Source organism: Rhinatrema bivittatum, chromosome 6 (assembly GCF_901001135.1).
Source record: "Rhinatrema bivittatum chromosome 6, aRhiBiv1.1, whole genome shotgun sequence".
Classification (NCBI taxonomy): Eukaryota; Metazoa; Chordata; class Amphibia; order Gymnophiona; family Rhinatrematidae; genus Rhinatrema; species Rhinatrema bivittatum.
Window position 1 is genome coordinate 146,948,448 of NC_042620.1, and position 27,209 is coordinate 146,975,656.

At 42.6% G+C, this 27,209-nt stretch overlaps 1 protein-coding gene across 1 annotated transcript in view; it reads right to left on the reverse strand.

The window, feature by feature from the left end:
* The window catches only part of PLCL1 (phospholipase C like 1 (inactive)), a 707,275-nt gene extending 680,665 nt beyond the window's left edge, over positions 1-26,610 (reverse strand). The window contains exon 1 of the mRNA XM_029606042.1: positions 26,071-26,610. Coding sequence (XP_029461902.1) covers positions 26,071-26,289 — 219 coding nt within the window. The 5' untranslated portion in view covers positions 26,290-26,610. The remainder of the gene's footprint in view (positions 1-26,070) is intronic.
* Between the last annotated feature and the right edge of the window lie 599 nt (positions 26,611-27,209).

Sequence of the window (27,209 nt, forward strand, 5' to 3'; positions counted from 1 at the left end):
GAGGTTAAACGTATTTGTATTTATTTATTTGATTTATTTCTTGCTGTTCCAGCACTAGCTCACAGCAAGCTATAATAAAAAAACACAAAACAGTACAAGTTAAAGCAATTATACAAAGATTATAAGCAAGACTTACACAATATAGAATATCAAGCAACAAACAATAATGTTAACCTATAAAGACAAGACAACACAAATCAATACAGCCCATAGGAGTCACTGTTACATGATAACTGGGAGTCCCTCCTTCCCAGGGGCTATAAGCACTGCCTCTGCAGCATCCCCACTCCTAGGCAGCCCAGGGAGTGGAAGACCTGACTCAGGAATTGAATCCCAGTCTTCCTCATGCTAATGCATGGCATGACCAGCCCCTCATATACACTTCTACTGACAAAACATCTTTGATATAATCATAACTTTTTCCATAACAAAAGAACACTGTAAGGGCATTCTCAGGACTGATAAAATAGGAATGTCTAACATTTATTTACTACGATGGTGCAAAAGCACTCATATGCCAAAATGTAGCAAAAGGATCCTGCTCTCTGCTAAAGTTACAAATAAATGCCAGTATGGCTCTAATTCCTCCATATTTTCATATAAACAAACAATGGTAGTCAACAGAAATGAAAATATAAGCACACATTCTCTTTTTCTGCTAATTAACTGGTGCCATGATATCAGTTCACCCCTAGGGGTGGTCTCTCCAGAGACAGACTGGCAGGGCCACCTAAGGAAACCTGACTGCTGCTATCTACCACACTTACAAAACAAGGGATTGCCCATTTCTAGCATTATCAATTCAACACATTCCATGCGCATTTAAATTCTCTTAACAAAACCTACTCACAGCAAAAGTTACCAATGAAAGCAGTCTGAGAAACTCAAATGGATGCAAAACATATGCCTTGTGGACACATTCATGTTTTAAGGAAACTAGCAAATCTGAAATGTCTTGGCCAATCCTACTGCAGACAACGTGAAGGAATAAACAAAGCCTGACTTTTCCTTTTTATAAACAAGCCAAAGTGATGCCAAAATAAATGTCACATCCTGTAGAGAAACAGATTTTTGTCTTCTGCAACAAAACAGCTCCCTTACAAACACGAGGCTTATGTAATAGCCAACAGCCTTACTTCATCTGAAAACTGCTTTCAAGACAATGAAATTAAGAATTTCTTACTGGAACAGGTATCTCGTTCTGGGATATGACAAGAAAGAATAACTGCTATCAATAAGATAAAAAAGGCACAGTTGGAAAATGGGTAAAGAAATCTAAAAGCGTAGGAGTCTATGAGGAAATTGCCAGGGGGGCTAGGCCTGAATCTTCTCCAAATCATACCCTCTGTGTTGACCTGAAAACAAATCATCAGTGGGAATAGGGACCAACACAGGGATTAGAAGGGGTGGGAGAAATTTCTCTGAGGTCCGTGGGTTGGGGCCAGGCTCACCTGCAAGGCCAAACTGGGCCAAAGATACCACAAAAAAACCACCAATTCCACAGCAAATTTGTGCTCCAAAAGAAAAGTAGTTTACTGAAAAAAAAAAAGAACCAAATCAGCAGAAAGAATAAGGAAAACAGTCCAGAATTCAATAAACCAGAAAAATGCAGGAAAACCAATTCAGAACTCACAAAATCACAGTTCAGTCCAGTGCAGTAGAAAAAAATCAGTAAAGAGTTCAAAGCTCAAAACCACAGTCCTCAATCTCCCAGGGAAACTTCCCCGACTCAGATGTCCTCTTCTTCACCCTCCCAGATCCTCTGCAGATCCAAGAATAGCTCAAAGTCTCTTTTCAAGATTCCCACAGTTTCTTTCAAAATGCTAATTACTCACAAACACCAGAACTGGTTCCAGGACAACTCATCCCCTGTCCCTTAGGCCAGAGGTGGGCAAACTTTATTGTGCTAAGGCCACATTACAAGTTATTGAGTACAATGAGGACCAGAGGGTAGGGTGGGGCAGGGCAGGGCAGAGCGGGGCGCAGTAGGGCAGCGGGTCCTCAACACAGCAATCAAATCTTCATCATTTGCTGCAGGCACTTCAGTATTCAGCGAGCTTAAGCGCCATCATTTTTAGCACCCAAGGAGACCCTTCAATCATGCATCCCTAGACTCTACCAAAATCAGAAAAACCTTCAACCCAACAGGTACAGGGCATTTTCCCAGCTAGCAGACCATCTAACCTCAGTCACAAATGCAAGCCATCAAGTATAAATAGTAAGATGCAGACAAAAAAACTGGTCTGGAAACCACTAAAAATCAGACTCATATACAGTGCAATAAATCAAAAACAGAAATATCATCATTCCTCATAAAATAAAGTCAAGAAATATAAATCAATCATAAGGGAGAAAACCTTCTAATAAAAAGCATATTTCAAAACTGATGACAAATAAAACACTACTTAATAAGGATAAAACAACTAAACATTTCCCCCAAATCAATCAAATATTTCAAAACAGCAGACATATCAAACAACCAATAATTAAAACTAATAAGGATTATAAAAAAATTCCTTGCCCCACTTGGAAACTTTTCATTTCCAGTCACCCTAAGATTATAGACTCCTCTTTCACAGGCCCACACACAAGCAGGCTCCCAATCTCTCTATATTTCACAGGCGAACACACAAGCAGGCTCCCAAACACACAATCGTACCTCTGCTCATTCTTCAGCCCTGCTGGCCTGGGTTGAAGCAGCAGCCCACTACCCTGGAGGAGAGGAGGTGCAGGGGAGATATGATACAGAACTTCAGATACCTGAAAGGTTTGAATGATGCACAATCGACAAGTCTTCTCCATTGGAAAGAAATCAGTAGAACTAGGGGTCACAAAATGAAACTCCAGGGAGGACGATTCAGAACCAAGGTCAGGAAATATTTCTTCATGGAGAGGGGATGGATGCCTGGAATGCCCTTCCGGAGGAAATGGTGAAGACAAAAATGGTAAAAGATTTCAAAGGGGCATGGGATAAACACTGTGGACCCCTAAAGGCTAGAAGATTGCAATGAGGAAAAGAGTGCATGGGGGTAACTTGCTGGTGTGGTGGTCACTACCCTTAACCAATAAGCCTTCATACTGTTGATGCAACTCCATTATTACTCTTTGCTTTAACAACAGGGGGAAAAGAGGAAAAGGGGAATTAATTTCAGACAGCAACCAACAAGGATATTTAATTTTATGGTCTGGGAAAACAAATAAGCATGGTGGGAACTTGCTGATGTGGCTATTGCTACCCTTAACCAAGAAGCCTTATACTTGTGATGCAACTCCAACATTGCTCTCTGCTTCAATGGCAAGAGATAATGGGGAATTGAACTCAGACAGCAACCAACAAGGGCCCAGACTTTGACGGTTTTGGAAACTAAGAATAGGGGAGACTTTTATGGTGCGGCTGATGCTCTCGTGAGCTTGCTGGGCAGACTAGATGGAATGTTTGATCCTTTTCTGCCATCATTTCTATGTTTCTATTTCAGCGCATCATCATAAAGGCGACATTTTGGGCCTTTAATGATGAGGTTGAGAACTCGGACAGCCTGCAAAGCCTCGGCGGGCCGCATCTAATGCATTTTTAAATTTCTTCTATAGGCCTGATTAATTTGCCCACCCCTGCCTTACTTAGGCAGATGCAACTTCCTCAGCCCTGCACTAAAACTCCAGAAAGGCACCCCTCTTCCTTTGGTCCGGTAGGCCTCCAACACAGTTCCTTTTTTTTTTGTCTCAAAACTTCAGCTTCTTCACTCCTCTCAGACTCCTTGAGGGCTTGTGGAAGCACCTCAACCGTCAGCATAAGTGGCACGACAGTTAGTGGTACCTGCCACATTTCTCCAATCTCTCTCAGTCTCTTCCAATCTTCAGAACTACAAAATCCTCATGGGAAGCATATTTTATATTCGCTGTTTAGCACATACTGGGACATCTTGTCATTCAAATTAATAGCCCTCACTCCCCTTGTCCTTTTAGTGAACCTCCTTCTCTAAAGAAATCTTCACTTTAAAGAATAGCTCAACCCTTTAACTTCCTGCATCAGTAAGTCTCCTGTGAATGCAAATAGGACACCTTATTGACTATTGCCAATGCACCGTCTAGTGGCTATAAAGCCACACATATATTTATAAAGAGAGAGAGAGAGAAAGAGAGATCTATAGATAGATAGATATATACATGACCACATACTTTCCTGAGGCCTCTACTACTATTTCTTTTTAAAGGTAATTGGGGCTTTTTTAAGTGGTGGGACACATTTTAAGGTAACTGGAATTTCTTGCAGTATTCTTTAATTTCAGTACTCGAGTATAAATTTACAGTCCGATTCAATAATGCTGATCACCTAGGCATGTTAATAGTATCCTCACACTGCTATTAAGAAATGACTAAAAGCATCTTCCCTATATCATTCCCTGCAAGGCTTTCATATCTATTAAAGGAGCTATTAATTCTTTCTTCTGGCAGGGGAAAGTTCCTCACATTAAATTTCATATACTGCAATAACCACAAGCTTGTGGAAGGTTGATTTCCCATTTGTATTCTTATATTATTTATCATCTCGGCTTTTGGGCACACAGGAGTGGTTTGATAAGGGTGCTTCCTCTTGTTCTTGGTGGCAGATGAAGGAGTTGGCAAATCGGGGGACACCTTACCTCTTTCTTACTCAGCAGATTCCCCGATGCTTTTTAGGATTCATAAAGGATGTCCCAATGTCTCTCATACAGTTAAGATTTGGCATGATGCTCTCAAATGCTAGGATCCTCTGTTGATTATTTTCCCTCTATCTCCTTTATTGAATAATCCATCACTGTCTCCTGCTAATTTTTCCCTTGGTATGGGGGAATGGGTGTGAAAGGATTGCGATATCTTGGGCAAATCTGGGAAAAGGATACATTCAAATCCTTTCTAGACCTGGTAAATGAGTTTGTTGAACCAGCTTATACTTAATACCTATGCCTCCAATTCTGAACGGATATTTTCTGCAGGTAAGAAAAACTGTGCATTTTACGAGGTACGACTGGCTTACGGAAAACTTAAACTAAAAAGTTAACTGGTAAAATTATTTGTTCTCCCTATTGCTATTTACTTAATGTTACTTGTGAGTCTGAAACCAAGGCTTCATTAACTGACCAGTGGAATGCTGACTTTTCTTTGGAATTGGGAACAGAAGATTGGAATACCATGTGGTGTGCAAACTCTAAATTATCTATTTGTAATAAAAATAAAGATTTAATGTTTCAACTTTTGCATAGAATATACAAATTTTCTCTCTGTTTTTCCAAATTTAGCCTTTCAAGTCCCTTGTGCTGGTGGGGATGTGGGCTGCTGGGAACATATGTTCATATGAGGTGGGAATATCCCTTAGTACAAGAATTCTGGTCTAGTGTAAAGAGGAGAGTGCATTTCATTACTGGTTTGTCCTTGTCTTTTTCCGGACAATTATGTATATTGGACTGATGGAACTCCCTCACTCCTCCTCCTAAGGTTAATCTGTTGGTGTTTCATTTACTGCATGCTGCCCAACTATTGCCTTTTTCTAGAAGTCCAAACGATGTATGAAACTTTGGAACACCATAGCAGCAGAGATAATGATGATGGAGATTATTTTTGCCCTACGGGACAAACCAGAGATCTAACTAGCAAATTTGGGACCCTTACCAGACTTGGAAGCAGAGGTTATGTGCTTCTTAGTGGATAGTGCTCTGTCTGTGTTTGTACTGTCTGTGTGATTTTCTAAATAAACAGTTTCAAAAAAATAGAAATGGCTGAAAGGGAAAATACAGGATGTGAAAATTCAGTCATGTGCTCACTGGATATTACTTCCCCAGAAGCTGGGATATGCTAAATGTAACCCTATGTTCTCTGTCTTGAAAGGGGAAAGGGTTTTTCAAGAACTTGAGGGGCCATTACACATCCCACTGGTGGGATGGCATCACTCAATACTAGGACTGAGTCACTGACTTACTCTCTCAAACCCTTCTATGGACTCCTTCAATTGGAGTGATGGTGGGGAAGGATTAACGTTTAAGTCCCATATTTTGTTTTGGGTTTTTTTAATCAAAACATCCAAGGAGTCACTGCACACAATGTTTTGGTGTTCCAAAAATAAAAGTCTACACTGAAAAGTTAAAATTAGTAAATTGCAAGTGATACAGTCTTTCAGTATTGAAAATCTAAAGAATATACCATAAATGCACAAAGCGAGTTTTTAATCCTTTCTGTCACACCCTCCTGAGATCCCCTCACTCCTTTTTCTGGGGTTTAAGGCTCTCTTGGACAAATGCTAATCTCCCTGACTCCCAAGGACCCTTTTTGTTATCTGATTCTTTGATGCTTGAATCTCTCATTTTCTTCATCTTTCTCCTCTTCTTCTTTCCACACTGATGAGCATCTAAGGACAGGTACCCAATACTCATATTTCACTACTCCTAACTACTTCTTTGTTCAACTCTGGAAGTCACTTCAGGGTCTTCTCTCCCAACAGAGAGATCCAGAGTGAGAGATTTACAACCTCAGAGCAAGAATACTCTCCACTCCAAGGCTGGATCACTCAGGGAAAGCTACTTCTGTAAAGTATCAGTGGCCCTTCCATCTCCTCACCCCTTAGATCACATCCAGCTCTGGCTTTAGCCCTGCTCCCTCTCCTGCTTCACAGTTTCTCTTCCTCTTTATCTACAAATGAAGCCCTGAAAGTACACATGTCACATGAAATATCCTTCATTGCCTTTACAAAAATAAAAGGGCAGGGTTCCAAAGGAGAAAAAGTAGATCTAAGGCCCACAATTATAGATGTTACCAGAAATGGTCAGCAGAAAAAGGGATGTGATATTGCCTCTGTATAAGTCCCTCTTGAGACCTTATTTGAAATATTGTATACAATTCTGGAGACCGCACCTTCAAAAGCATATAAACCGGTTGGAGTCAGTCTAGAGGGTGTCTACTAAAATGGTCAGTGGTCTTAGCTCTAAAGCAGATGGGAACAGACAAAGATCTAAACATGTACACTCTAGTGAAAAGGTGAGATAGGGGAGATATGATAGAGGCATTTAAATATCTCAAAGGTTTTCATGCACAGGAAGCGAGCCTTTTTCAATTCAAAGAGGCTCTAGGATAAAAGGTCATGAGATGAGGGTTAATGGGGGTAGACTCAGGAATATTTATTTACAGAGAGGCTAGAGGATGCATGGAGCAGCCTCCCAGTGGATGTGGTGGAGGCAAAAAAGAGTATCTAAATTCAAGAAAGTGTGGGATTAATACAGGGGATCTCTGAGGCAGTGAAGGGAATTGTAAGGGCTGGATAAATTAGACAAAAAGGCAGACTAGATGGACCATATGGTCTTTTTCTGCCATCATGTTTCCATGTTTCTATGTTTATGAACAAAAATCTAAACTCAGATCAATCATTAATGACGATGGTAAAAATGGACTTATTACTAGTCAAACAAGCTCCAAGATGTTTTTGAATCTCTTATTTTCAAAATAGTCCACTAACACATGACAGGAGAAGGGTTTACAATCTACCTGCACTGGCCTAGTAGTCAGCTTTTTTACAACATTAAATATCTTTAATGATTTACTCAATGAAAATTCAAATAATTTTGAATAATTACACTTCTTGCCTGCCAATAAGATGCTCGATATTCATGTAATATAGCCTGGTAATATCATTAGGTTTGCTCATTATATTGTCTTCTCCACTTTCTTTCTGCTCTATGGAGAGCTCTCCGCAAATTTATCAAGGTGCAGATGGACCAAGGGACGTATTTAGTTTTATCTCTAACCCAAATCTCCCATTGTGGAGCTTCCTTATTCATAGGTACTAGACAGACTATTATACCATATGTCTACCACATCATCCAGTAGAGCTCCTACCCCAGTTGACATTTCCAATTTCTATTATCCAAGCAGTTTGTAACTCATCAGTATTTACTGCAGGGCATTTCTATTTTTTTATTGCAAGGAATATTACAAGTTTTCTTAGAACAGCAAATATTAAAAAGAATGAAAAAGTGATCTAACCATAATAACTCATGTAATAAAAGATTAGAAATCACATTAGATGATTGTGAATGGCAAAATAAAAGACCAAAGATGCACACTACTTTATGCGTAGGGGACTGAACAAATTGTATAAGATCAGCTGACGCCAAAATTGTTAAAAAAAATGATGTATATCAACACTATACAAATTAAAATTGGCAACTACTATCAACTTAGTAAACCTTAGTGATAAAGAAACTAAAAATTCTAACAGACTATTCAATTCAGCAATAGCAAGACCTGTTGGGCAATATACAACACAAAATATCCATAGGCAGCCAATCTACTAAAGGAAAAATAGATTGCTCAAGACACAGGGGTTCAAATTCTTTTCTGTGAATTATTAACACCCCTCCACCTTATTTATGTTCCCAGGTTGCATATAGGTATGCCCTACAGGACATACATTATTATGTAATACAGGATCAAACTCATGATGGCAGGATTTGGAAACAAATAAAAAAATCCAGTCAGTTGTGGTCTAAAATGTCATGCAGATAATCCTTTTTCTTTCTAATAGATCTTGAATTTACATATCCCATTCAGAGCTGAAAATCCAGATAATGTGTCTTATCATTATCAATCTGTGGACATGGCAATGTCCTATGGTTAGATCATTTTCTTTTAAATGGCCTAAGTCCAGCATATCTGCCCTGCCTATAAATTATCGGAAAACTTCCTGGCATAAGTAACAAACAGCCCAAAAACTGAATATGAAATAACAGCATAGTAAAGTTGGAATCATTAATAAAAACACATAAAACAAAAAAATAATTCTTACTAATATGCATTGCCAGAAATCCAAGATCCAAAATCCAAATGTCCCATCCCATAAAGATCCCACAAAGGGGCCCATAAAGGGGTGGACCTTTTGGTGGGTCCTTAGGTGAGGACCCGCCTAATGGACCACTTCTTTATACAGGCCTCGGCATCTTCTTAGGTTGACGTCTTAGTCCCAACGACGCAGACTTCTAATAGCCAGCAGCAGATCAAGAAGAAATGCAACTTTAATAAAGTGCAGTGTGCAAAGTGCGCCGTGCAATAGCAACATTTCAGGAGGCGGGAGGTAATGGCACAGTTCCACGTGACCTAACAGGCTACCTCTTTATACAGGCCTCAGAATCTTTTATGGTGATATCATAGTCCCCAGCAACATGGGCTTCTAATTGCTAGCGGCAGATTGAGAAAGGATGCAGCTTTAATAAAGTGCAGTGTGTAAAGTGAGCTGTGGAATAGTAATGGCTCTCCATACCCACTGCAGGACTCTGGAGACAGGAGGCTTGCTTCTTCCCTTTCCAAACTCCCAACTCCTCACAACTTATCAGCATATCCTTGGGCTTTTCTGACCTACACCCTGGATTTTACCACTGCTGCACTTTAGAAAGGAAAGAGCCATAGCAAATGCTTCAGTCCACTCACTATTGTGTCAATCTCAATATATCCTCAGTTGGAAAGAGCATAGACTTTAGTGCATGGCCCATAGGCACTTTTAGATAAATAGCATCAGTTCTATTCTTCACCTGGAGGTCCACTGTTGCCAACTTGCAGAGTTCAACATGCCGTGTCTAGACCAGTGGGTCAATACTATTGCTTCTGTAATCACTCTAGGGCCTGGATTTTCTAGAATTGCAGGCCTTAGTGAATCGCGTGGTACCAAGGGGCAGGGGGGCGAAGCGGGGGGTGGACCTGCGAAAGCCGGCAGTGATCGCACCACCGCGGTACTATCGCAGCCAGCTTTCGCACCCAATAGCGCCACCGTGAAAGGTGGTGCTATTGGGTACGGAGTCGTCGCGGAGTCCACCCCGACTCCTCCCCTTCTGGTGCAGACTCTGCCCCGATCTAGGTATCGCATGTGAAAAGTCCCTTTTCGCATGCAGTCCCTTTAGAAAATGACCCCCCTAGGTCTCCTAGAATTGCAAAACTACCATCTGTCTCCTCATTCCTACAGGTGCCCAAATTTTCCAAGAAATAAGGGTGGGGGGGGGGGGAGGAACACACACACATAGACATCAGCATGATCTAATAAACCTCTGTTCCTATAGAACTGAGGCTAAAAATGCAAAGACGTCACTTTCTTCCTCACAAGAACTCACTATAGGACTTTGCATATGTAAGAATTATTGTTCGGCTGGTGACCACACGCACATTATCCAAGGCACATAATTAGCACCCTTCAAAATACAGCTGATGGGTCTTACTGCTTAATTACAAACCTTGTGGAATGTTGACAGCCTGAATCTTGAATTCTGTTTGGTTCACAAACAATCTTTGTTCTTTGGTCAGAGATCACCAATACAATAGCAGCAGAGTAAACAGAAAATTAGTAGTGCTTCAAACCATGGAATTAGAATGAAGAGAGAGTGTTGCTCTCCAACTATTTTTAAATTAACATAATGCTTTTAATGTTATGTTGATTTAATGCAAAACCACATCAGTAGGTTTATATTAGCGGTAAGCGCTATTAAATAAGGATATAGGGGCCGATGCAATACAGTGCGCTCAGCCGAGTGCACTGTTTAACCTGCAGTTGGATGGCGGGTTGTGTAGGCACTACCTAATCCCCTTATGCATGCAATAAGGGGATTAGCGCCTCCACAAGGCAAGATGAAACTAATAGTGCTCATCACATGCAAATGCATGTTGATGAGGCTATTAGTTAATCACCTGAAATGCAAAAAAAAAAAAGTGCTTCTAAAGCGCACAGTTTTGCGCTCAGAAATTAACATCTGTCTAGAGCAGACGTTAATTTCTGAGCACTCCCAAAAGCTGTATAGACAAGCAGAAAATACAGCTTTTAAAAAAGGTTTAAAAAATAGTGCCGGCAGACAGGTTCAGGAAACGGATGCTCAGTTAACAAACGTCCGTTTCCCAGACCAGTGGCTGTGCGCTGATTAAGAAAACGGACGCCAATTTATTCAGGGTCTGTTTTCCTAACCGGCGGATTGCCGCTGACAACCAACTGCTCGTGAGCTCCCACTAGGGGCGTGCAAGCAACCCTGGCGCCTCCCTGACAACGCGACTCCTAATTTAAATATTGCAAGGGGGCTCTGAATACTCAGCGCCTGCTTTCAGCATTCTTTTTTTGCATCGGCCCCATAAATAGCAGAGCATAGTTTTTACTGTTCTATTTATGCCTTTATGATTCCGATATTTGTTTTGAACTGGTACTGATAGCCCACAAGTTTTCAATTACACACTAAAAAATTAGTCCTTCCTACATAGAAGAGGATATTTATGCACCTGATAAAGAGACCTGATAATTTAGCACAAGGGTTTCCCAATTTGGACAAAACAGAATGAGAATTGGGACATGTAATTTGTCTCTGCCCTAACTTTCTTTCAAGCTCGCTACATTTACCAGGCTTTAGTAACAGTAATACAGTACAGGACTGCAGATAAGAAACAATTGACCTAACTCAGGGTTTCCCAAACCTGTCCTGGAGGCCTCACAGGCAGTCAGGTTTACAGGATATCTACAATGAATATGCATGAGATCATTTATATTTATGGTGGGGAAAAAAACCCAACTGACTATGGGGTTGCCAGGACTTATCCAGTCTGCCCAGATTGTCTGGTCTACATTGCAAAGAATATATTCCAGTTGCCAGCAATAGAAACCTCACTGCTTGTAGGATACTGCTTTTTATGGAAGTCAGTTTTTGGCATCTTCCTCTGGTTTTCTACCATCTTTGGCAGGTGAGCACCCAGGTTCCCATTTTCAGTCCAACATCCAGGCCGTCCCACAACTTTAAATATGCATTTAAATAAAGATCAAGTCTGAAGAATTCATTCTGTGATTATTTAGCTTCTAGTGCTTCCATATATTGTTGTCTTAGGTGATTCATCATTCTGTTTGTTTCCATAGTTTTTCTTCTTTTAATAATCTAGCAAGCCTGAAGATTTCTGTAGGCTACTCATCAACTATTTAAGACATATTTTTCCATTTTAATTTTGTTGTCAGGGGCCTAATTCACTAACCTCAGGCTGTATTCCATATGCACAATTAATGCTAGCTTTTATTTAAAGACATACCTGCACTTTACACAAGAACAAAACCATGTTGCAATGTATTTAAACCCAGGGGATGTGGTGAAAGCAGTTAGTGTTCATTTTTGCACATGGCAACTACTCTCATTTGGGATAATAACCATCTATAGGCCTGATTCAATAAAGATTTCTCCCAGAGGCACAGAAAAGAGAAGAGTCTTTTGGAGTAAAGGTCTATTTCTATAGGATGGAGTGCAATCCATTGTCAACGGTATATAAACAGGAGATATATTTGGGTATGAAAATAACTGTGAAAGAACAGTAATTGATTTTTACTTCTGCTTGACTTTGTTCTGTCTCCACACACATCTCAAGCAACACTAAAAACACTTTATAAGTCTTATTTAAAGCAAGCTTTGTCTTTCAAGACTATCTCCAAATAGCAAAGAGGATTGCTGCACAGAATGCATACTGGTTCATATCTTTATCTCTGCCAATTGATGAACACATTATGGAATGAGATTAAAGAGGTAACGAGGAAGATGGTGGACCCAAGGGTCTGCTTACTGGGATTATTTCCATACTTTCAGCAACAAGGGAAGGTTACACGACTGACTCAGAAATCACTACTGGCAGGTAGAAGCACAATAATTTAAAGTTTAAAATTAGTAAGGTTTAAATGGGAATTAGGGGGTAAATTAGAGGGTTTTGTTGTTCCGATCATAATTCACAAAGATCACAAGAATGTTAACATAGTAACACAGTAAATGACAGAAAAAGAATGAATTGGCCTATCCAGTCTGCCCAGCAAAGTTTTTAGGGTTGTAACTGTCTACCGTTTTGGAGTTGAAACCATTAAAGGAAAACTTTTTCTCCTTTCTTTTCATTGTAATGTATAGCTGTGTGCAAAATTGTTTTTAGATGTGCCTAGTGTATCTAGATATTTTATTTCAGTGTTTCCCAATCTTTTTAAGGCCAAGGCCCACCTGTCTTAAAAAATGTTATGTGGAACACCAGCCTCCATGGAGCAGGCAGTGCGGACATGGAGAGGACTCATCCGGAAAAAAAAGTAGAGTTAGGGAACCATTGAAAGCCCCCATCAGTCTCGCTTCCAAACTTTAAAACAAAGAGAGAGAAAGGGCAGAAATACACATGAACTCGTCACATTGAGCCACTTCCCTCTATATACAAGTGCAGGAGAAGGGAGACGTCATTAGCGTGTGGGCAGCTGGCTCAGTTCGTTACCTAGGTTGCCACATGTGGCTGCCAGAGCTCCTCCACTGTGCTGCCCCCAGCAGTCAAGGAGACTATCATCTGGTACTCTGTGCACAAACTTCCCATCTCACTCAGCCTGGGAATAAGACAGAGGATGGAAAACCCCAAGGGAGAAAGCTCAGGAGGGGGGAGATGAGAAGGTGTTGTGTGCACTATGTGTGCTGAACAAAGCAAGGCCCGGCTATTTACGCCCTGCATGCTTCCCATTGATTACCACACTCCAGAACTCAGGCTTAGCTAGGAAGAAGAGGCATGCATGATTACAAATATTCTCAGAAAGGAGCTCCTACATGTTTAAGAGCCACTACTGGTGTGTCTTGTTGCCGTAAAGGTTCTGAGAGCATAGCCCAGGTGCTGGTCTGGATCTGAGCATCAGGCAGTGGTGACTTTTCTGTGGCACAGCAGTGTGCTATAGCACACTGGTTTATTTTGTAGCTCAACTGTTGACTAGGTATTACATATGACTGTAAATCTTTTTCTTTTGATAAAGTAAAAAGGAAAACTATAATAAAGTCTTTTGCTCAAAAAAGTTCCATTTTAATATTTTTATACTTGTTCATCATTTTGCAAACATTGTGCTTCACAGCATGAGCTAGCTATACGTAATGTCACATGAAATTTAGTGTTAATATTCTCCTGATCGCTTACCTGGTAGCCTTGATTTTGGTATATCTAGCTCCAGTACTAAACTCTGTACCCTTAAACCACTGAGTACCATGAGCTGAAGAAATACAGTCTCTACTTGAAAGATACACATAACCAAGGCTTAATTTGTGGGGAATGGCCTGAAACGCAGTTGCAGCGCTTCTTTTCAAGCTTAAGAGGCAGAACAGTAGGGGTGCTCTGCTCTAACCTCTCCCTTCCAGCCAGTTTGCAGGGAAGAGTTGAGGAAGGGGTGAGCCTGCAGCACAGAAAGAGGAGCACAGCCACCCTGCTCCCTCATCCATCCCCTCCCTCCCCTTTCCCCTCACCTCTCCTTCTGTATTGCAGGGAACAGAATGGGAATAGGAAGGGGTGGTACTGATGCCGACACTGCAGAACAAAGAGCAGACAGAAAAAAGGGGTTGAATTAGCACACGTTTGAAACTTGTGAGCAGGAGTGCCAATTGTCAAGGCTTCAACCCTGGCCTTGATGAATGGCACTGCTGCTCACAACTTTTAAACGTGTGCTAATTCAACCCCTTTTTGTGTCCAATGCTGAGGACTTCATTTCTGGCAGAACAACCCAGAACGGTGTTCTGCCACCTTTTTTTGCAAGCTGAGAAAATGGAATAGAGGCAGCAGCGCATATCGGTTTTAGCTCCCCTGATGAAACAGAACAGAGCCAGTAGTTGCATGGATTATTTATACCCCTCCCCCCCCCCCCCCCCGCCAGCCCTTGGAGGAAGAAGAGAAAAACAGAGGGCCGATGCAATAAAGTGCACCCAGCCTAGCACACAGGTTTACACACAGTTGGAGGCGCGTTTTGGACGCGCTAGACTAGCACCTGATGCAGTAAGAGATTAGCGCATCCACAAAAATGCGTAGCCGACTGCACTCATCACATGTAAATTCCATGTAGATGAGGCTGTTAGCTATTACACCCAATGCAAGAAAATCACTGGGCACCCAACGCATGCTTTTTAGCACAGCAAATTTAACTCCAGCCCCAGAGGTGGCATAAAGTCAAGCCACCAGTCAAGGGCTCATGAGAAATTAAAAAATACAATCTTTTGTGGTTCCTCCTACTTAGTATCATTGTGACACTTACATTTACTGCTTGATGGTGTGGAAAAATAAATGTATTTTGGCTTGATTTAAAAAAAAAATTCTTCTGGATGCCCAATTGAGATGCCCATAGCAAGGGGTCTTCAGGAACCTCGCTCATATTGTACGCCCTTTGCAATTGTGGGCGCCTGATGCTTTTGCATGTTAGGAATACACAATTCTCTCCTAGCACTTTTTTTTTTTTTGCAGCCCCTCATTTAAAAAATGCATCAGGTACCCAGGGAACGTGGCTGCATTTGTGTTAGTGTTTTCAGCTCGCCATTTACTGCATCGGCCCCAGAGAGTGTTTGGAGCTGCTTACTCTGAGACAAAGCAGCCACATGGCATTAATTTAGTTATGTGTGTGTGTGAGAGAGAGTTCCCAACTGGCCCTGCCCTTCTCAACCCCCTCCGCAGTTTCACTTCCTTTTTGTCTACATTTAAGCCCTGCATATAACATGGCTCTGGAGGCTTAAACCACAGCCTTTACATCTCCAGCAATCTATTGGATTCTCCATACATTCTGAATTTGGCTGGAAACACCACAATTCTAGAACCTGAGCTCACGTACTATATCCAAGTTTTCAGAAAATATCGGGAAATTACTAGAATAAATTGCAACATACAATGGCCCCTAAAGTCCTCAGAATCCATGTTTGCCACAGATTTACCATTACAAAGTAGTTCTGGACTTACGGACAAACATTTAGAACATGCTTGAAATTCTAGAATATTGCAGCAGTGATGAGGTACATGCTGGAAGATATTTAGACAAACCGGGCACTGGAATTTCAAGAACGTTACAAATGTACTTCAAGCCTACTGATATTTGCTGTTTGACTGATGTTTATTTTGATGTCATATTTCAGCAAAGCATTGCTCTGACATTATGCTTATATTATTTATCACAAACCTAAACTTTGAAGACTGAGAGGTTGGCTAACCATAAACATTCATTTCCAAACTAAAGGTGTTTATGTTACAAGGTGAGGGAGACAGAAAGAGATGCAGCAGATCCAATTCCTCTTTGAATTTCATAATACATGTGTCCTCTGTGAAAAGGACGGCAGCGCACCAATGCCCAGGCGACCCTGGACCCACAAGGGATGGCTTCAATGGTTGAATGGATGCACAATCTACACTATGCATGCCATACAAACGAATAGGCTCTGTTTTACTGTCTCCCTTTCCCTGAAATTCAGCGAAAGACTACTCGCGTTCATGAAAGCCAATTCATTATTCCCGTCTGACCTAAGTCATGGGCTATCTGTGATCACAGATCGCCTGGAAATGACTTGTGTTTTAAATGGCAGTGCATGCTTGGATGGACGACCCCTATTTCTATTAGGAGCAACAGAATAATATAATAAGACCAAATCTGCCTGTTTTAATTGGATATGCTGTAAGCAAGAACACTAGATCATGTCAGATTATGCAGATTTTGCTACAGCATTCACATATGGCGAAGATATTTTTATGTCTGGATGTGCAACATACTGCAAATCTTCAAAAGTCAAAAGGTATCTGCCAATACGTTTTCTGTATTTATTCTTCTTCATTGCCCCATAACGATACATCAATGTGTCATGCAGTGATGTGCGACTCTCATTCTATTCACCTGTAGAGAAAACATTTCCAAGCTACAGATGGTATGCAATTCAGGCTGTGGCACCGAACCAGGATCCATGTGTCATACACTAATTTATATTCAAGTTCTTTTGGAAATGCTTGTGCCAACGAGGCAAATGGGATGCATTTCTTACTGTGAAGCAAAAATACTCAAATACAACTTTTTAATCATTATAAATTATCCCATTATATCACTTTGTTCCAAAAATAGAATCTGTTTTGAAACAGAAGGATTTCCAGACGTATTTATTTCTGTAAGTTAACAAGACTGACTAACTAGCTAAAGGTTATAGCATACATTTTAAAGGGACATTTCTGCTTGATGTGCTAAGCTGAAATGTTCCCTATTGGTGTCTAGGGCTAAAATACAGCTCTATAGACCCCCAAAAGGAGAAAGTAGGTTCCTCTTTAAATTATCTTTTCAGAAGTTACAGTACAGTCACAAAACAAGCAGAAAAGAAAACAGCTTCCATATAAAAAGTGAGTTTTGCAGTTTGAGGCTTGGCATGAGCCAAGACAATTCTTTTTTTCCTCCTCTTTTATACTTAGTCCAATAAAAAAGGTGTCACCTATAACTTGCTGGTGGACCCGGTTCTCTTCCCTGCAAATATCCAACTTCTTCCAAGCCTAGCACCTCCTTCCAGAGACTCATTTACTTCTAGAGCTTAATGAGGGCTCGGAAGGCAACAGGGTGCCCTCACTCGGAAGGTAGGTTATATAGAAAATAACTTGCTTAAATGTTTTCTCTTCTGGGATGTCTAGCGCTATATTTTAATATTATATACTCCAAGGAGGCACTTTAACCTAGCTGACATTTTGAGATACGACAGTTGTAAAACAACTGTCTTTTGTCAGTAAAAGAAAGGGAGGGGGGAAAGCATCCCAAATCAAGGGAGAACTGAGGGAAAGCAAGAGAGAGAGAGAGAGATGGGAAAAAATGCTGGCAAGGCTCGGGGAAGTTGTGGGGTCAATATTCTGATAACATATACCACAAATGAAAGCAACAGTGCCTCCTATTGATAAAGTAGAGCGAGGGAAGAAAAGTACCACAAGAGGGCCACGTTTGGTAAATCACTCCCATTTTTAAATAAATTGCGGTTCACATTTAATTACCTGGGTACCAGGAAAATAGCCAGTGGGCTCTAGGTCTCCCTGACCACCCATTGGATGCCAATAAGGAATGACAGAAAGATGACAATGAGAAAGCAGAAGGCTCATAGTTCCCGAGCTAAGTGAATTTGAACCTCAGCTTTATGAAAACATGAGGTATCAGCTAAAGCAGACTCCACTGTCCTCGTCCCGTAGGTCAGTTAAGGCTGTCTCATGAGAAGGATGCATTGTTCCACATACTGGCTGCTGTCCATATACTGCCCTTGCATTAAAAGCCAATCAGGGCGTTTTTCAAACCAGAAACCATAACATGATATTTTACAATCCCACTGCATTGCACAGATGGGTTTACTGTATGAAAGGATGCAGACAAATAAAACATGGCATGCTCACTGCCAACTGAATATGAAACAATTCAAAAGTCAGCAGTTGGTAAACTGTGATGTCAAACTGCATTTTCACTAAGCACATGATGCAATTCTGTGTTAAAATAAACTTTATGCTCCATATCACATTTCTAGCATTTTAAAATTCTGAAATAGAAGCAATAGTGTTAGTTACAGTTCTCCAAAGTTTCATCATATAGCAGAGACCACCTGAGACTGCTAAGAGAGAATGCATCCCTGAGACTTTCTAGATTCAAACTGAGTTTTCAAAAGGAGGAAACAGACAATTTTTGTTTTTAATATGAAGAAACAGAACATCTTTTTTAGCCTGCAACACGTTCCCAAAATCCACAGAAGAATTGGAAGAACGGACCAGTGGTTACAGCAGCAGGTTGAGAGCTGGGGTTCAAATCCTGCTTCTCCCACTGACCCTCTTTTTGACATTGGGGTAGGACATTGGTTTTAATGGAGCTGAACAGTACAAATGATTGGGCCGGGGATTCCAAATTCATGTCAGTCCGCTTGCACAAAAAGAAACAGTAACAAAGTAGGAGATAGCAAAATACGACTAACCAATCCATTCCATAGACCATGGGTGGCCAATCTTTCAAATACCATGAGCCTTGGAATCAGCATGCACAGTACCAAACAGCCTCACGCTTTTAGGAAAAGCTCCAATGAGGACCCCACATCCTCACCAGTCCCTCTCTCTCTCTATTCCCCCCAACCTGTTCCCACCACTCTTAATCCTCCACCAGTGTCTCTCTCGCCCCCCCCCCCCCCAATCCTGTTCCCACCAGTGTGATATGGTACCAGGCCGTGCCCCAGTCACTTCACTCACCTCAGGGCCGGCCCACCCCGCTGCTGGTCCGTTCCAACCGACAGGCCCGTCTAGGCCTCCCGCGGCGCTCCCTCCTCGAGGGAGACGCCGCCGATCCATCGCAGATGGCCCCGCCCCCTTGGCACGCACTCACGCAGGGACTGCTGACTTAAAGGGGCCAGTGCGGGAAAACCCAGGACAGCCTCCCTGATAATGTCAGACGCTGCAGGGGTCTGTAAACCCTGCAGCCAAACCTTACTTTGCCTTGCAACAAGGTTTCCTCTGTTCCAGAGTTGCTAGTTGCGCTTCTTCTGATTTCCGCTCCAGCTTCTGACCCTTGGCTTTGGATTCCGACTACCACTCCAGCTTCTGACCCCTGGCTTTGGATTCCGACTACCACTCCAGCTTCTGACCCTTGGCTTTAGATTCCGACTTCTGGCTCTTGTCTCCAGCTTCTGACCTCAGCTTGTCCACGGCTTCTGATTCCGGCTTTGTTCCACGGGTTCCTGACTCCGGCTCTCGTCCAGGAGGTCCCTCCTAAGTCCAAGCAGCTCGGGTCCTCACGAGCTCCTCTCTGGGGGACTGCGGGCTTCCAGTGGTGAAGTTCCAGCTGACTTCCTGGTTTCATCCCTTCTCTTCTCAACCTTCAGGAACTCCTCTTCTAACCCCGGCCTTCAGGAGACCGCACGTAAGTCCAAGCGGCTCGGGTCCTCACGGGCTCCTCCTGGGGGGACTTCGGGCTTCCAGTGGTGAAGATTCCTTCGGTCTCCTGCTCTGTGCCGCCGCCCGACTTCGACATCCACTGTGGGCCAGTCCACAGTGAGTCTTCATCTGTCTCAGCCGGCTTAAGGGTCCACGAATCTAACACAGTGTCTCTCTCTTTCTTGCCTCCCATCCTGTTTCCATCAGTCTCTCTAACCCCAATACTATCCCCACCAGTCTCTCTCTCAATTCCCCCAACCTTTTCCTCCCAATCCTCTTGCAGGGTCCTCACCAGACTTTCTCTGCAGCCCCAGCATAGTACCTGCAACCCCCACAATAATAATGACAGGGCTTAGCAGCCCCAAAATAACACCTCCCACTCCGTCTGTTGTGCTATTTGGACCCCCTTTCTCCTCACCCTCTGCCCAGCATCAGTATGTCCTGTCACCCTGTCTTTTCCTCCTGGCCCTCTCTCTCCTCCTTCCCAATTACACCTCTGGCTTTCTTTCACTCCTCCACCCCATCATACCTCTGGCTCTCATTCTCTTTCATCCCCCTCATCACTACTTCTGCCACTGTTGTTACCCTCCGCTCTCTCCCTTCATTGCCTTTGGCTTTCTGTCACCCATCTTTGCCTCCCCTCTCCCACCTCCACCCGCTTCTGGCTCTGTCATACTCTCTCTCCCCCTTCACCATCTTTGTCCCTCTCATACACATCTTCATCACCACCTCAGGCTTACACTGCCACTCTGGCTTTCTTGCACCCCTGCTACTGCCTTTCCCCCAGTTCTTTTAAACCCCCTTCTAAATCTATGTCTGGCTCTCTCTCATGACCCCTTAACTCCCCCCCCCCCACACTGTTTCACACAGACTTTCATGTTACCCCATATCCTGTCCCTCCCCCCCCCCACCCTCTATTCCTTTCATCCTAGCCCTGGTCCTCCCTCTCCTGCTGCAGAACATGTGGCAGCATAGACCTTGGGGGAAGGATAAGGTTCCAGAAAGGCCAATATGCATTGCAGACTTCAGGGAAATGAGGAAGGAGATAACATTCACCCCACAATTCAGTTCCTCCTCCAGCAATCAACCCCCCCCCCATCTCTCCCAAAATTCACCCTTTTTGATATCACTCCCCGCAGAAGCATTCATCCTCTTACTTTCCCAAATATTTACTCCTTCTTGCACCACTCTTCCCCCCCAAGCATTCACACCCCTCACCTTCCCCAACACTTATCACGTCTCGTATTCCCCCTACCCATCCAAGCATTCACCCCCTTTCCCTCACCATAAATCATTCTGGCCTGGGTAACTCCATCCTTTCATCTATTGTCAGCTGAATCTCAAGCCCTGAAAGCGCAGTGATTTGCTGGGCCTGGGGCAATGTTCACTTCAGTCTCTTCCCTTCAAATAGCAGATCAAAGAAGAGCCCTCTCCTCCAGGTAGCAGGTGGAATGGAAGAAGAACAGGAGCTTTTCTTTGCAGTCATGTCTGCTAGCCTGGCCCCTGTCCTCCAGTGCTGCTGATTGCAGACAGGATTGGAGGGGTAAAGCAGGGATGAGCAGAGAAAAGCCTCTACACCAGGTCCTCCTCTTTTTCACTGCAATCAGCAGCACTGGCTCCTCCCTGCTTTATTTTGACGTGTGTGCTTCCTGTTGCAGCCCCTCCCCTCTGCGATGGTGCTCGGTTGCCATGAGGTCAAGAGCCATATTTTGAACATGAAAGAGCCACATGTGGCTCCTGAGCCACAGGTTAGCCACCCATAGCCTGTCTAGTTATCCCTGTCCACACTGCAAGCTGACCACCAGAAAAGCTTAACCACTTGTGTGATGTCGCTCCTTATCCAGTCAGTTTGTGTTGCCTTGCCCCCTCCCCCTTCTTCCCCATGCCTTACATCCAAGCATTGTAATAACCAACTACCAAAACCAGAGATACAAGTAAAACTGCTGATTTTTTCAATTTGACAATTACTTTTGTTTTCCCATACTCCTAAGTATACTGTGTATAATTACAGATGAGATAGCAGACTGTCTAAAAACAGGCATAAAGAGGTCTGATCTTTCAAGCATTGCTATCAACCAGCTCACATCACTTACCAGAACAATCTGCAGTATACAATGTTAATTTAGGATTTACTAACCTGTCACTATTAATAGCCATATTTAGATATACTAAAACACTTCATTAGCATTAAAATAATATTGGAACAGTACTGCATTTATAGTTAAATAAGTGGGATATTAAAGGAATGAACACTGTAATTACCAGCACACTAGTTTACAACCTTAATTCATTTTGAAGCTAGAAACACTGAACTGTGTTATGTGTAGATGCTAATGAGTTCTTAGCCAAATAGAGTCAGTCCCCTTCCCAGGACCCTTTCTTGCAGTACAATATTCTCAAACTAAAAGACAAAATGAATCCTGATGTAGACACTCAATACTAGCACAGTTGATGTGAGCATGAAGAACTGCAATTCACCATACACCAGACCATCGTGCCCACATTAACCCTGCATGCCAAATTCATGTGCAAAGTTATCATGAACAGACAGGAGTGGAGGAGAGGGAGATGAAGGTGAGGGAAAGGACAGGGTGCCCTACCAGAATATACAAGGAGCAACAACTCTGAAAGTAGTTTCCAGAAGGGTCTGCGGGTTGAAGATGACTTAACCCCATGACAATGTTTCCTTGTTATTTGTCCCATATGTTTTGTTATATGGTGGCCCTCAATGATAAGTTAGATGCCTACACTGAATATGGGAGCATATCATAGGCAAAATCCCACTTAGAATGAGAGAGACAGAGAAGGATGAGCGTCTTCAACAATAGACAATATCAATAGCAAAGAGACGGACCGGAAATATTTAAAAGCCTGTATGAAACATCTTGGCAAAAAAATTTTTAAAGCCGCAATCAATGAAAGAAAAGATATTTTTACTTCTCACATTTTGGAATCCAATTACTTATTTCCAAATCATGTCTCTTACTTAAACAGTATACTCAATTATCCAAACTATTATTAAATCTCACTATGTTTAGCCACCAATAACACTTGTTTTACCTGAATGATACAATAAAACTCAAATATTAAACTCTCATATTATGGATACATAAACCAGTTAAAACTTGCTTTCTCCAGCCTCCATTCTCACAGTACATACTGCACTGAAGCAGAACAGCATTTAATGAGACAAGGTTAGATGAATTTCAGCAAAAAGAGAAGTCAAGGATATTTGGAACATAATGAGGTCCATACTGAGTAAGCCGGCAAGCGTGTTGCCCTGGGTAAATGTCCCCAGATAACTTTCGTGGGATATTCAGCAGAACTTACCCAGATAAGGGTTCTGTTGAATATGCCCGGATAAAGTTATCCAGAGAACTTTAGGACAAGTATTTATTTATACAATTTGACTGATAAGAACTTCCCTGGACAACTTTTTCCAGGCAGCACTACCTGAACAAAGTGAAACCATACCCTGTGAATGCTCCCAGCACTACCCCTTCTTACCCGGATACATTTTGTCAGGAAGTTGGGGGGGGGGGGGGCTAAATATTAAAATCTCATGTTTTGTACGGCTAACTCCAAAAGTTAGCTAGATAAACCTCAATATTCATAGTATCAATAGAAACATTACTGTTAGTTTTAATGAGATCTGCATGCAATCTTCATCCAATACAAAGCAGTTTAACAATTTGTGTTCAGGGTGCCATAAAACTTTTGTTACGTTTAATTTTCAGATTGGAAACATTCACTTGGGGCAAGCTGGTCATGTGTACTCCCTATAGTCATGAGGCCTTATTAATTGCCCTTAGCTATGTACTACTGGTAAAAAAAAAATATATAACAATACGGCTCCGATAAACCCACCCTTAGGGGTCCACCCGGTGTCGAGTGCTGCCTGGCAGGAGACCTGGGTTAAATCCTTGTGTTTGACCACTGCTCTTCAGGCTGGCTGGGGCTGGGAATGCAGATAGGCAGGGCTCGCAGCCACCGGCGGGGGGAGAGGGAGTCATGGATGAAGGCCACTGAAAGAACCTGTGCCTGTGCTAGTTAGAAAGGGGGGGGGGGGGGGGAAGGAGTCCCATGTAGCTGCAAATGAAGACTAAGGGCATCACACCCTCTGTAGGGACCAGTTCTGATTGAGCTGGAAACCAAAAGGAAGTTTTGGAACTAAAAAGTATAAGCAAAAATAAATGTGTGCTATACTGAAAAGTGAAACATGGTTATTGAGAATTTATCGGAGAAGCATGTGTGTCTGTGTGTGTGTGTGTGTGTGTGTGTGTGTGTGTGTGGTGGGGGGAGGGGGTGCAGAGAAAATGAGTTATAATTACAGATTATATTTTTAACTGCTAACCAAGACAAAAGTCATTCTTTATTCTTCCTCTAAAATGAACACTGCAAAGTTCTTTTAAAAGAAGGATCAAACCTGCACTTTAGCAACTTCTCAGATTTCTGATGCTTAAGAAAGCAGGAGAAAATCCAGCAGAGAATACGAACATGGAGAAGAGAGAGAGGAGTCATGCTGGAGTCTCTTTACTACAGTACGTGAAAACTGTACGTTAACACATGGATAAATGCACATTATTTAACGTGGTATTCAGAATATTGCATGAAGTGAATAATGCAGAAAAATTACTACCATGCTGAAGCAGGTTTCACCGCAGCTGGTAACACATCTGTGTCCCTGCTGTCAGTAATGTATCAATATTACCAGATATGATAACACCAGACGACACCCCCCCTCTTCTCTCCATGAAGAGCTGATGCGGCCCTAAGCAATCCCTCAGCAGGAACACAAAAACACACAGACCGGTATGAGCAGGAGATCCCCCCAGGTGTCCAGGGGGTTCTGCGCCCTGGTATCCCCATCCCTCACCCCTGAGAGCTTCAAGGCGGGTTCCAAGTATGCATGAGGAGTGAATGGGGATCATTCCTACCCTGCCCCTTTCACTCCTTCAAATGGGGTAAGCACAGATAGAGGGACTGGAGTCCCATCAACGTTCTCAGGACAGGGAACAGTAGGGCTCAGAGTATTCATGCCTGGGGGGGGAGGTGCAAAACTCATGCTGAGAGGGCAACAGACAGCCTTTATGAAGAGTTGGATGAGGAGATTGAGACTGAGCCTGAGACAAGCATATTAGCCCACTGATGCTCTAAAAAAAAATACTACACCTCCTGAAGTGTAGTTTACCTTTTGGGCTAATGCAAATTGCAATGTTTTATATGATTTGCAATAAGCCATTTCAATATTAATGAGTATTTGCATGGGATACAGCTTATTATTCTTTTTCCTGTATTGAGGATATCTTGCATTAATGTTAATACATGTTAGCAGGTTTTAATAGTTAGACCTCATAGTAAATAAATCCCAGAGGAGATGCTGATTCTGCATTTCACAGTACCTAAGAGCCAAAGGCTCCCTACAAAGATGCACCAGAACAAGTGATGTTCCAAGTGTGCTATTAGAGCTTTTTGACAATCTCAATGTGCATCTGTTTTGTAAACTAATTTTTAAATCTGAATATTACAAATTATTTTACAGTCATAATAACATCTATTAATCTTTGTAACTTCACAGTTTTTCACAACTATTTCACTTGTTTGCTGTTTTGTCAAAACTGATGAAAGAAAATTGATCAGTTCTTATTTCACTTTCCTACTCATTCCAAAGGACATCCCAGTATCGATTTCAATATACAATACTGACAATTATTTATGTGCATAATCTGTCACAAACGTATCACTCAAGGTAATTATAATGTCATAATGTTTACCACTTCAGCAGACTCTTCTTGATTTGCTTTTACTATATCCCTGCATGTCACATTCAGAAAAAGTTCCACTAGATATTTTTCACCCACATCTGCATGCTGCATTAATTTCATCCACTCTGAAATATATACAACTTTTTTTTTGTCTTTTTCCCCGTTTGGTGATAAAATAGCATGGAACACAACTACAAAAAAAAAAACAAAAAACAAAACAAAGGGCATGCCAGCACCCAAACTGTGCAATATATTTTAAAGCGGGATCCATAGCAACACATAGTGCGATAGCATCAAAGACAAGCAGCTGCTTAACTTTCCTAGATCATCCACAGAACTGCATAACTGTAATAACAAAAAAAAAAAAAAAAAGACTGAGCAAAACAAAACTAATAAAAAAAAAAAAAAAAAAAGAGTTGACGTTCTAGCCCATTAGCCAGTGCAATCGAAAATACTAAGAGAACGCTAGAAAATAAATAGAAAGAAAAAGCTGAAATCGTATTTTGTGCAAAACGCATAATCCCGGTTGAGGTCGCTCTGACAGCTGGACAATAAACTGAGACGAGGCTGCTGCACTCCCCTGGCGGAGGTGGGGATGTGCTGAGGCGGTGCAGACCTTTACCTTGATGATGCTGCTCCTCCGCGGTGTCGCCCTGGCAGCATCTAGGAGGCTGCCTTCAGCCTCAGCCGGCGCTCCCCCTACCAGGGAGACCCCGCTCCTGCGCTCCCGGCGCCGGCCGGAGGGCTCGATCGCCGGCGGCTCCAAGTAGATCTCGCAACCTTCCTCTCTCCCCGCACCGGTAGGGGCTCGGGCAGGCTCCCTGGCTGCGCCTTCTGCCATGTCTCCAGCCCAAGAGGCAGAAAGAGCGAGGAAAATAATGTGTCCGACTGGCCCGATCCCACAGGCAGGAGGAAACAAACGCCCGAGGCTGCCTCTGCGCGGGTACTTATTCTAGTGGAACTTTCTTACTCATGCTGGAAAGATGTCATGCAACTCCTGGAAACCGGAGCAAAGGGGGCGTGGGAGACTCGCAAAGGGAGCTGCAGAGGAAACAGCCGAACTCCTTGATGCAACAAAAAAAAAAATGCAAAAAAAAAAAACCCAAAAAGAGCAAAGCAATCTCCTTGCCTGTTTTGCTGATAGATAAGCACACGCATTCAAGGAGAGCAGGGCAAACAGCTCCCCCCCATCCCCACCCCCCCACTCCCTTCCCCCTTGCAAGAGCCACCAGCAGGCAGCGAGGAGCAGCCCTGGGTGCTGCCAAGGGCAGATGTGGCTAGCGAGAGAGAAGGCGCCCGTAGCTCCCAATGCATAGCAGCGCCGGCTCCAAGCCCAAGATGCAAGTCAGTGCCTGATAGGTTTCTCACTTCCTCCTTTTTGATTGGCCGCTAGTATTTCCCAGCCCAGTTTATCTTTTTTCTTTCTGAGACACGCAGAAGTGAAAACAGACTGTGCCTGAATTAAACCATGATAGCAGCACGTTCTAAGGCATTCCTCTCTTAGCAGCGTCCACAGAAAGAGATGTTCTGCTTTTAAAAAGTCCGTTTAGTAGTTCTGCTTATAAAGATATGTTCTCTTTATTTTAGATTATTACCGATATTAAATAGCAGAGGGAGGGAAACGCTTTTTAGGTTGGAGTTGGGGGTCAAAGCCAATCAAGCTCTGCCCCGACCCTTTCTCTCTCCTCACCATCTCATCCCTTTCTCTCACCATTGCACTTACACGTTCTTTTGAGGGTTTTTTTTTCCTAAAGTTTCTAA